The sequence below is a fragment of the Nomascus leucogenys genome, chromosome 10 (assembly GCF_006542625.1).
Source record: "Nomascus leucogenys isolate Asia chromosome 10, Asia_NLE_v1, whole genome shotgun sequence".
NCBI classification, from domain to species: Eukaryota; Metazoa; Chordata; class Mammalia; order Primates; family Hylobatidae; genus Nomascus; species Nomascus leucogenys.
The window spans coordinates 33,341,081-33,353,431 of record NC_044390.1 but is presented as its reverse complement, the minus strand read 5'-3'; the positions used below and the strand labels follow the sequence as shown (position 1 = coordinate 33,353,431).

The following is a 12,351-nucleotide window of genomic DNA, read 5'->3' as shown; positions in this document are numbered from 1 at the left end:
AATACACAAAAGTTACCAAAGTTGAATGATAACGTTTAAGTAAAAAGGCTTAGTATAAGCTCGTGTCCCTTCATTGGTTCAAGAACCTCTTAAGTCTGAAAATTTTTCAAGTCTTGAAAATTGTAAAACAAGGATAATTGAGGGTTTTATAAGAGGAAGTAAAAAAGCAAGAAGTTTGACATGTTCAGGTGAAAAAGTAAAACTAACACTTTTTCTTATTTTTAAGTGAGGGATCTGACTCCTTAATTTTCTAGTTTTTCTTTTAATCAAGGGCTCTATTACTGTCACCGTTGAGAAATTATAATAATATCAAGAGATATGTAGGTCAGTGGTCACTTTAGGTACAAAATATTGATTGGATTAAGCCCAGTTGCTGGCATTGGTTGGGTGTAGAGAGTAACAAAAAAAGAAAGAAGGACATAGAGATATGACTATTTAAAAGAGGCTCTTAATTTTGTAACTCCTGTTGTGTGAATCTAAAGGTCTGATTGTTAAAGCAGTTGAACCCAAAGTTCTTGTTTTATGTGGCTTACTCGTGGTAGTTTGGCATTGCTAACCACTCTGGGCTTGCAACTTTCTTCTTGATTTTTGCAACATTCTTCTCCCTTGATTTTTTTCTTTACTTCTATAACTGGTCTTTCTTAAACCTGTCTTTGAGTGTATACTCTTACATTTGATGTTCCTCTGGATTATCTCTTCACCCCTCTTCTTTCTCATGATGCTCTTGCACATTATTTTTAAAAATATTACCCGCTATTGATAGTGTATCTGCACTGAGACACATGCTGGAAGCTATATATTGCTTGACATCTCAATCTAAAACAACTCATCTTTCTTACTTATGACTAGAGTTCCTCCTCTTCATTTATATTCTTTTCTTGGTGAACATCAGTGTCTACCAGTTTCCGAATGCAAAGGAGAAAGATACAATTTTAAGCGAAATGGTGGTGATATGCACAACTTTCAGAAGGATACATAAAACTTGGGTTTTCAGAGACGATTTTTTCTTTTCTTTTTAGGATATGTTCAGGGAATGAGTGATTTACTTTCCCCTCTTTTATATGTGATGGAAAATGAAGTGGATGCCTTTTGGTGCTTTGCCTCTTACATGGACCAAATGGTAAGAACAAAGATTCCTTCCATTAAACTGATTTTGAAAATTTTAGTTGTATAATTTTATAGTATAAGGTTGATTTTTATATTTAGCCAACTATGATGGAACTTAAAAAATTACCTCATGCCTTTTGTTACTTTTTCTTTTTAGTAGCCTTTCAAGGGCTTAGAAATACTGGTGATGTTTTTAATACAGGAAATAGTTTGTGCCTGTAGTATAGGAATAATCAGGATTTAATATCAGTAAATGCTTATGTTCTACTAAAGATCCATGCGTCATTATAGAATATTGATAAAATAGATGAATTCAATTTTATGGAATAGTTGAACTTTTAATATCATCTGTTTCAGAGATAAAGCTTAGTCGTGCCAAGTAATATCCTTACCTTTTGTGAAGATTTTGAATTTTGTCATTATAGTAACTGATTTTTCTCCAGATGCATTTGAACTATTTGTAACTCTGACACTTTCTTAGGAATTCATTGTTATTTTCCCAGAAGTATGTGATTATTAGAATTGAACTGTCTATATATACATGTTAGTACAAAGAACATTTTTGTCTGTTACCATTGTTAAATCTTTGAGACAGAGTTCTAGGATAATAGTGCAGAGAATATTGACAGGGAAATAAAAGAAAAGTCTCTTCAAGCAATCTCTTAGAAAAATAAAAGCAGAAGGGGTGAGACTAGATAAAGGCACATGAAGTCCAAAGACCTGACTACATAGAGGTGCTGTGTTTTTTCAGAATAACACTAACATACTGGATGCTGGGCCTTTATGTTGGATATTGAAATGGCTTGCTTGCAAGGAGATAAACATTTTGAATCTAACCATCTGAAATATTTTCCTGTAATACAGGGTTTAACTCAAGAGTCTCTGGGATATAAATGTGAAATTTGGAAGTGGTACCCTTCTCCTTTTTTCTTTACTTCTATTCTTTCCCTTTTGCTTGCCTATTCTTTCTCCTTCAGATTTTCCCTGCTTGTGCCTATTTCCCCAAATCTCTTGTCCATAGATTCAACTTGTTTTCGCTTCTTTCAGTTTTTTTCTAAATGTATACTTGGTAAGATTTGATAGTTTTAAAATGTTCTTTTACTGTTAAATTCATGAATATTCAAATTGGTTTTTTTTGCCATAAATTAATTTTTTTGATTATTTGGAAGGATTATCAATGCAGTAATTTGGTAATGTCATAGTTTGTCTTCCTTCCTTTTTTGATTGATTGATTTGTCTACCTTCTTAGTTCCATTTACTCCCAAGTGCTCTAGAAACCTGAGGCATTTGTTATAAAGGTCTGTACAGCTGATAATAATTACATAAAAACTGTTGTCTGCCTTCCTTGTGTTTTTGTTGTTTATCCTCTTTTCACCAGAGCTAGTATGTTCCTTGATAAAAGAGATTATATCTTTGTTTCACTGGTAGCATACCAGAATTTTCCTAATGCCTGACATGAGGTTGTTCAACAGGTTTTTGTAGAATAAACATGTGAATCTTTCCCCAGTGATTAGTTTAAATTGCTATAGTAGATATTCTAAAAAAAAAAAAAACAAAAAGCTAAGATGAACATGCTGCATTTAGTAATGTGCAATAAGTTTTCAATAAAACTAGTCCAATATTGGCATGTAAATATATATTGACATATAATGCCACATACATCCATGCATACATACGTGTGTATATAGGTCCCATATGTAAAGACTACCTTCTGAACATGTGTAATAAACACTTTACAGTCCGTCATTTTTTGTGTATGAAGGTTCAATTTCTTTGTCATTTTCACAGTAAATGCTCTCTGTGTTTGCCTTTTGCATTAAGGATGTTCTGGGGATTTTTCTAGTCTTTATTCTAAAAAGATATCTTCTTAGTATATTGTCTGCTAACATTTTTTCTTTCATAATATTTGAATGAGAGGGAAATACATGGCAATCAAAATAACCTGTATGATTGTTTTTCACTGCATTGCCCTTGTTCGATGTCCCCAAATCTGTGCTACTGTTTCTTGATTCTTTGTTTTTTGTTTTATAGCTTTACTTCATGTAAGTTTGTACTACTTTTGTGGTGACTGAACCTAATGTCCATAAATTTACTTTTGTTGATGTTTACTTACATCTAGTATCAGTCTAGGCATAGACTTTGTCTATTATTATGGAAATACAAAGTACAGGTGATCTGATGAACTTTGTTATACCCATCATCCATTTTGCCGTATAGTTTTAATTCCTTTCTCCTCTCCATCTCCCCCTTCCCTGCCCCATACAGACACATTTATTTACAGACATATTTGAAGCCCTTTGTATATCGATTGTTGATCACAGTCTCCCTTCTCCATGAGTAACCACTTTTTCGAATATGGTGTCTGTCATTTATGGACGTGCTTCTTTTTTACAGCAGAGTGGGTAGCAAATGGCTATGCCATGCTGGTATTCCCAAATCAGCTCTAGTCTTTGACTGTGTCACAGCAAAAATGATCCTGTTAATCAGAGTTGATTCTGCCCCTTCTCTATAGATCTCTCTGGTAAATGTGGATGAACTATATCCTAAAGCCTTGAGTTAGTCTATTAATAAACTGGTTTTTAAAATTCATTAAAGAGAAACAGCTTATTGAGAATTAATAGACTTTAATATTTTTTAACTAAAGAATGAATTGTTTCTAATATGATAGTTCTAATAAAGCACTATTGTACTGTAAAAGTGAAAAAGTAAGTGTGAAGGAGGAAATGTGTTTCTAAGGCTTTCACTAGGGTTAGGGCAGTAGGTTACCACAGAGGGATCGGGACATATGAGTTAAAGGGATCCAAATCATTTAAGAAGCCTTTCAGAGCATCAGTTTTGGTGCCTTCTGGCCCCTTGACTCAGGTGTTGGTAGGGAGTCTACTCAACTATGAAGTTTGTTCAAAGCGTATGAATCCCAGCAGTTCTCAAACTTTGTGACCTCAGGGCTGCTTCACACTTTTCAGTATTATTGAAGACCTGAAAGAGTTTTTGTTTATGTGGGTTATATCTGTTGATGTTTATGTGAAAAATTAATACTGAGAAACTTGTATTCATTTATTTATTAATTCATTAAATGACAACACATTCTACCTTAACATAGATTACGTTTTTTTAATGAAAAGTAACTTTTCCTAATGAAAAATTTACTGACACAAGAGATTGTCTTAAATTTTTCATTTTTAAAAATGTGTGGTTTAATAGAAGACAGCTGAATTTTTATATTTGCTTCTGTGTTCAGTCTGTTGCAGTATCACGAATCATACAGCCTTTGCACTTGCGAAGGAATTTAAGTACGAAATCCAGATAATGTTTTAGTATTGTCCTGAAAATGGTTTTGGCTTTACAGATTCTCCAATGTCAGCAAACCTAAGAAGTAATTCTTTAAAATGAAATACATATTAAAACTAAAATTAATTTTGTTATGTATAATTTGAAGGAATCTTTAACAATAGAAAGAATTTGATAAATATTTATTTCCCAAATGTGTGTTTCTTTCACCAAGTCTTTTATGCTGTGTAAGAAATAAATATCTCAGTCAGTCTGCAGTTGCTATGTCTGCATTCTTCTTTATCTAAGTCAAATGAATAGAGGAAAAAATAATCCTTAGTTTTGAGAGCAAGGATTCTTTCTCTTTACCCTCCCTTTTAGTGTTGCGTTAGATTTTTGGTTAGTTACACATTTTTTAAGATAACCAGTGTGGTATAAGTTTAACATTTGTCCTTAGACATCGTGTTTTAGTTATCAGTCATTATGTACTATAAAATATTTATTAAATATTACTTGTAACAATTATTTCCATTTAAAGCATCAGAATTTTGAAGAACAAATGCAAGGCATGAAGACCCAGCTAATTCAGCTGAGTACCTTACTTCGATTGTTAGACAATGGATTTTGCAGTTACTTAGGTAAGTTTAGTGAATCAGAACTATACCCAGCAAATTGTAGAGTAATGCATAGAAAAAAATGTAAAGAACTCTTTAAAGAAGCCAGGTGCAGTGGCTCATGCCTATAATCCCAGCCCTTTGGAAGCCGGGGAGGGAGGATTGCTTGCACCCAGGAGTTTGAGACTAGCCTGGCTAGCACAGTGAGACCCCATCTCTACAAGGAAAAAAAAATGCTGGCTGTGGTGATGCATGCCTGTAGTCCCAGCCACTCAAGAGGCTGAGGTGGGAGGATTACTTGAGCCCAGGAGGTTGAGGCTACAGTGAACTGGGATCACTCCACTGCACTCTGACCTGGGCGACATAGCAAGACACTGTCTCAATAAAAAAGAACTTAAAGATGTATATACTCTACTGCACTTTCTTCGGTTCCATAAAAGTGTGGAACCAAACTCTCTTTGTATAATTCTGCCTTAAACTTGATTCGTAAAATGTATTATTTGTTAGTTTTTAAAAAGAAGTCAGCCTTCAAGTTTGAAATGATTCCTTAACGTAGAAGACAAATGTATAGGGCCTTGAATTGCCTAAGATGCACAGGAAAATTAGAGAAAAGTAACTGTATTCTGACATAATTAGCATAAGGGTAAGTCATATGTGTGTTTTTTTCTTCTGCATAGAATCTCAGGACTCTGGATACCTTTATTTTTGCTTCAGATGGCTTTTAATCAGATTCAAAAGGGAATTTAGTTTTCTAGATATTCTTCGATTATGGGAGGTAAGTCCTTAAATTATTATGCAAATGTGATATTTATTATGAAAAGAAACAATTTATTCTGTAGAGTATAAATGGATTATGATAGCCTTACTGAAATATCTAAGGCAAATATGTTCCAAAATTGTGATGAACTGGTAGCCTCTTCTTAAAAATTGGTCTCACACTGAATATTTGGTCTTTTGGAGCTTCATTCTTCAAATCACAATCTCTGTGAGATTTGGGGCCAAGAGGTATCCCAGAACAAGTGCTCTAGACCATTTGCTGCCTTTGTTCTTCCTTTGAGAGACTTGACTTTATGTGAGGCTTTGCACATCTGTTACAGAGGATATTCTTATGTTTTTGGTGTGCTCCTTTTGTTCCGTTTTTTACCCAAGGCAACTCTTTATTTTTTCAACTTTTAGGTTCAGGGAGTACATGTGCAGGTTTGTTACATAGGTAAATTGCATGTTGCTGAGGTTTGGTGTGTGAATGATTCTATTACCCAGGTAGTGAGCATAGTACCCAATAGGTAATTTTACATCCCATGTTTCCCTTACACCATCCCCCCCATGTGTAATCCCCAGTGTTTATTTTTCCAGGGCAACCTTTAATGAAAAACCAAGTCATTTCACATTTTCTTAATTATTTGTTAATAATAAATCAGTGTTTTTTTTTTTTTTCTTTAAGAGAAGGGGTCTTGCTGTGTTACCTAGACTGATCTCGAACTCCTGGACTCAAGTAATCCTCTTGCCTCAGCCTTATAAGTAGCTGGGACTACAGGTCTACAGGTGTATGCCACTGTGTCCAGCCCAGTGTGCTTTTTCATAGAATGCTGGTATAATGATTGATCATACCTTAGGATAACAGAAATTCTTCCAAGGAAAGAATTGGGAGATAATCCATTTTGATTGTAAATACAACTTTAAACAGTGGAACAGTAGTGGTCTCTGAGGTTTTTACAGCTGGAAATGGATTCCTATACTATTGATGGCTGTGCTACCATTAGACAAGGCATTGTGCTGATTACAAGTTAAAAGTGGATTGCTTTATGCTCCCTTCCTCTGTTCTCAGATTAGAAGTAAAACTCACATGCTCTCTATCTGGAATCATACTTAAATGTTTATCAGTTTCGTTAAATTAGTATCTTAATTTTGGGGTTAAAAATGGGTTAATGCATTTATGCCTAGTGTTCCATTATTGGAACGCTAAGCATGTGGGAGTTGTTTATATCCTACTGCTCAACAAGGTCTGATTGAAAAATTCAAAAAATTGCAACCTCAGGCATAAATGGGTTTTAAAGGATGAATTAAGAATATTATTACCACATAGCTAGAATAACTCCTCAATCTGTGTTTACTAAATAAATTCAAACTTTTAATGAAAGCTTTGAGGTTAATTGCATTGTAATTAAACTTTCAACAATTGGGTTTAGTTTGCAAATTACTCAACTTGATTTACTCCTTTTGAAAGAAGTAAACACATTTCGGGTATGATCTAATGGTATGGTTTGTGTGCGTGTTTTTATCTTTCTGGAAAAGATATTATTAGGTACATGAAGCAGGGAGAAATTAAGACCCTAAATTCGAGGATATTATCTGTATTTAGGAACAGCTGAGCTGTTGATCAAGCGTTTTATGTTTGGTTATAAATTTGGGGCAGTTAATTCAGTTATTGTCACAATCAGGGATAAAATGTGATACAAGGGTTTTACGTATTTAGAATGTAGAGCTACCTCTGGGTGTTTCTCCTTCCATGTACTGTGTAACTGAACCTTTTTTATTTCCAGGACTTAGCTTTAGTCTTTTCTCAGATCGAAGTGAGAAACTGATACTTCAGAAAAATATTGAAAATACATCTAACCCTTACATCTTAACCTTGTGGCTGTAGCTCCTGCATTAATAACATTTATCATACTGGTTAGGCTCAGTAATTTACTTACTGTAGTTACCTTAAAGAGCCACATTTAGACTATATCATATTCATATAATGTTAAACTTGATGATAATTACTTTGTAGCTGAAGGTAAGACTCTCCTTCCCCTCATTTCCTAGCTAGAAAAGCCCTGGGCTACCCTAAACAGGCAACATCTACTTTGCGTAGAAGTCATTCAGTGTTCAGAATTGTATCTGTGAGGAAAATGTTTTAGAATTGATACAGTTTGCAAAATGGTTCTTCTGCCTTCTGTAGGTAATGTGGACCGAACTACCGTGTAAAAATTTCCATCTTCTTCTCTGTTGTGCTATTCTGGAATCAGAAAAGCAGCAAATAATGGAAAAGCATTATGGCTTCAATGAAATACTTAAGGTAGTTATTCCTTTAATTCAGATTTTAGTGTTCTGGCTCTTCTACTTGGTGGTCCTGATACACAGAACCTTTCCTTGGAACATTATTAAATCTCTTGAATAACTTAAATTGTGTCAATAACAGTGCTAGGAATGACTATCTGAGAATGACAGTTGAAATACATATTGGCCAGTTATTTTTACCTGACCAATTAGCAAGAAAAGGAAATTCAACAAGTGCTCTTTTATGTAGTTTAGTTTTTCAAAAATTAATTGTCTTTTGATTATAACTTTGAGATATCAGACTTGGAATAGCTGCTGGATTTAATGTTCCATAAGCTTATTAGCTAGTCTTTAGCTTTAAAACTTGAAATAATCTAAAGAAAGATATATTGAATTTCTTATGTATTTGTAGTATATGAATGTTTTTATTTTAAGGATTTTATCTGCAGTGAACTATAACTGGTAATAAATTGTTTATATAATAGAATATAAGAGTGTATTCAGTTTTGATTATCATTTTATTTTGTTGATACTTTTTAGCATATCAATGAATTGTCCATGAAAATTGATGTGGAAGATATACTATGCAAGGCAGAAGCAATTTCTCTACAGATGGTAAAATGCAAGGTATACAGTGTTTCAAGTAATTGCAAGATTTGTTTGTTTTTGGTGGGTTGAGTTCAAGAAAGATTTTTCTTCTTGGAAATAAAATAGCAACTTTAGTAAGTTGACGGCAGACACAAAGTATTGGCTGGATTTTTGTTTGCTGTTCTACATTTACAGCACTTAATTGAAAACAGTTGACTATGGCAGAGAGGAAACAGCTAATAATAAGGCAAAATGGTAAAAGTAATGAAAATATTTCTATAACAATTAAAGAGGCTGTAGAATTTCGGCAATGATATATTACCCAGTTGAGCTCATGAATACAGAATAGGCTGTCATATTAAATATGCAGAATCTCTAAACAAAAATGAATGCTAATCAGAAATAATTAAATCAATATTATTTAGCCTGTGTCACTCACTTATATTAGTCAAGTTATTATTTTAAAACAAGGCAAATTTGATGTATTATCTGAATTTGAACCAAAGCAGTATACTTTTGATGTGTTTTGGCTTTTTCTTTCTTTCTATTAAGAGAAAGAGCCTTGCTAAGTTGCCCAAGCTGGCCTTGAACTCCTGGGCTCAAGTGATCCTCCTGCCTTAGTTTCTTGAGTAGCTGGGATTACCGGTGCATGCATACCACTGTGCCCACCTCATGACTTTGCTTTTTTTTTTTTGAGATGGAGTCTTGTTCTGTTGCCCAGGCTGGAATGCAGTGGCATGACCTCGGCTCACTGCAACCTTCTCCTCCTGAGTTCAATTGATTCTCCTGCTTCAGCTTCCCGAGTAGCTAGGATTACAGGTGCCTGCTACCATGCCTGGCTAATTTTTGTACTTTTAGCAGAGACGAGGTTTCACCATGTTGGCCAGGTTGGTCTAGAATTCCTGACTTCAGGTGATCCACCCACCTCGGCCTCATGAAGTGCTGGGATTACAGGTGTGAGCCATCACGCCTGGCCATGACTTTCCTTCTTTTTTTTTTTTTTTTTTTTTTAATACTTCAAGTTCTAGGGTACGTGTGCACAACGTGGAGGTTTGTTACATAGGTATACGTGTGCCACATTGGTTTGCTGCACCCATTATGACGTTGCATTTTTATGAAAATTCTTGCTTTGTCCTTGTATCATTTGTTCATGGATCCAAACTGTTACTTGGTTCAGTTGTACAAACATTTATTTGATACCTGTTGTCTTCCAAAGCATGTCAATGAGATACTTCTTGCCTTTGAAGAACTTTGTTTACTGAGAGAGACAGATGGTCTAAGAAAGATATTATTACAAAAAGTAGAAAGAGATAAATGCCAAATATTAGGACATGCTATGTTTGTGGGAATGTGGAGGTGGGATGGAGAGTGACTAATTTGGAAGGTAACCAAGAACCACTTAGGGCGAAAGGTGGTTAGCATTTCATTTGGAGCTGAGAAAAACGTTGTGAGAAGGGTACATGACATTTACACTGTTAGGACAAATGCTCAGATTCTGGAATCAATGTAGTCTTAAACAGAAGTGTTACTTTGTGGTTATTTTTCCTCTGTAGTGAAATATGGTTTTGAGTTTGATTTTTCATATCCAGGAATTGCCACAAGCAGTCTGTGAGATCCTTGGGCTTCAAGACAGTGAAGTTACAACACCAGATTCAGACGTTGGTGAAGACGAAAATGTTGTCATGACTCCTTGTCCTACATCTGCATTTCAAAGTAATGCCTTGCCTACACTCTCCGCCAGTGGAACCAGAGATGACAGCCCAACACAGATACCAGTGTCCTCAGATGTCTGCAGATTAACACCTGCATGATCACTCTTCTTGCTTTTTTGGGAAGAGACACTTTGTTGCAACTCTTTTTCAAGTACTTGAAAGTTGAAAATTTAAAATCTTGGTATTGATCATGCTTTAAGGTTTATGTAAAGAAAGTGTACTGATGTTCTTACATTAAAGCTTTACAGAGATTTAAACTAATTATTTTTGTAGTTACTTCTACCAAATAGCCTTTCCTTTTCGATAACATTCCTGAGTATTTTTATAGCCAAGTACATTTTATTTTCTTGCTGATGAACTGGAATTGGATAAATACTGCAAGTGGATGAGTTGGAAATTATGCACTTTGAAAAACATTCACTTTGTTTAAGTTTATTGGGTTTTGGATTTGATTAAATTAAATGTGGAGGCTTTCTATAGCATTCTAAGCTGAGAAGTAGATTGTTACCCAGTAATGAAATAAAAAATAAAAATAAAAGGATTTTTTTCTCTATTGTTTACGACAGTAGTCAGCTTAAATATTTATGCTGGTCAAATGTGATTTGAATTGGACATTTTCATCAATGCAGTCTAATGTGTAGATAAATAATTATTTCAACCATAATAAGTGGATTGGCAGTATAGTTTTTACATTGAACTTTTCTTCACTTGTATATAAAGATTATATATAAGTATTTATGAGTATAAGAAAGGTTAGGCATATTTTCATTAACTGAATAAATGACTATTGATTTATATAACCTGGTTTATCAAAATTTAACATGGCTTCAGTATGGGATCTTTTTCAAAACTATTTTCTTAAACATTTATTTCATGAGATGTTCAACCCTGTACCTGGTGTAATTTTAAAATTAATTGCTTGTAACCTCACTTTACTAATAACATTTATTATCTTTCCTAATGCATTAACTGATTAATCAAGTGTTTAAATTTTTATAAAATACTCTTGCAAAAATTTTATTTGAAAAATTTCTAGATGCTCTTATGAGTTTCAAAATAATAATTTTTGTATATGAACAAAGCTGTTGTTTTTACCATGCAGTATTGCATGATTTTAAGTTATGTGGAATTAACATAACTGATTTTGTTTTAATTGTAAGTTGTTAACTCCTGTATATATCATTAAAATAAATCTGAAGTTGAAGTAGTGTTTTTAGTTAAATTATACTTAGAAATAGTCTGCATTTTAAAAAATTTTTTTTCTTGAGAAAGAATCTTGCTCTGTCGCCCAGGCTGGAGTGCAGTGGTGCAGTCCTGGCTCACTGCAGCCTCCCCCTTCTGGGTTCAAGCGATTCTCCTGTCTCAGCCTCCCGAGGAGCTGGGACTACAGGCTTGTGCCATCGCGCCTGACTAATTTTTATATTTTGAGTAGAGATGGGGTTTCACCATGTTGGCCAGGCTGGTCTTGAACTCTTGACCTCAAGTGATCCACTCACCTCAGCCTCCCAAAGTGCTGAGATTACAGGTGTGAGCCACTGTGCCCGGCTAATTCTTTAATAGAAGAAAAAACATCCAAGATGGACCTCAATTCATCTCTTATTTTTATGTGATTAAAATGATCATCTGAATAAGTTATGGAAATGAAAAACATCCCTTGTATAACTGAAAAAAAAAATTTTCATTAGCATGGAAATGGGCAGTGTTGCCTTGAAAGATATAGTTATTTGACTCAGTAAAGCAGCTTATTACAACTGATGCTAATAGTGTAAAGAAAAAAGTTGTGCAGTTCTAAAATGGTCTTAGAGATTGACTTTTTTCCCCCAAGAAAGTTAGGGAACAAAACGAACTTTTTTCCTGGTTGAGCATTAACAATCACGATAGTAGAACCATTAGATTTTAGTTTTTAATATTATGTGTGTTATCTTTCATCAGTTAATAATGAGTAAGCCTATTCAGAAAAAGAACATAAACTGATCAAAAACCCAGCATCTCCAGCCTTTCATTTCCTGCTATTCAGGAAATTG

General features: G+C 34.2%; 1 protein-coding gene across 2 annotated transcripts in view; it reads left to right on the top strand.

The window, feature by feature from the left end:
- TBC1D15 (TBC1 domain family member 15) overlaps positions 1-11,534 on the top strand; it is an 80,345-nt gene extending 68,811 nt beyond the window's left edge. The window contains exons 12-17 of one of the 2 annotated variants that reach the window (XM_003259551.4): positions 1,020-1,120; positions 4,913-5,012; positions 5,666-5,763; positions 7,930-8,046; positions 8,568-8,654; positions 10,205-11,534. In XM_003259551.4, coding sequence (XP_003259599.1) covers positions 1,020-1,120; positions 4,913-5,012; positions 5,666-5,763; positions 7,930-8,046; positions 8,568-8,654; positions 10,205-10,426 — 725 coding nt within the window. In that variant the 3' untranslated portion in view covers positions 10,427-11,534. The remainder of the gene's footprint in view (positions 1-1,019; positions 1,121-4,912; positions 5,013-5,665; positions 5,764-7,929; positions 8,047-8,567; positions 8,655-10,204) is intronic. The other variant, XM_030819981.1, reaches the window with a different exon arrangement.
- Positions 11,535-12,351: the final 817 nt, after the last annotated feature.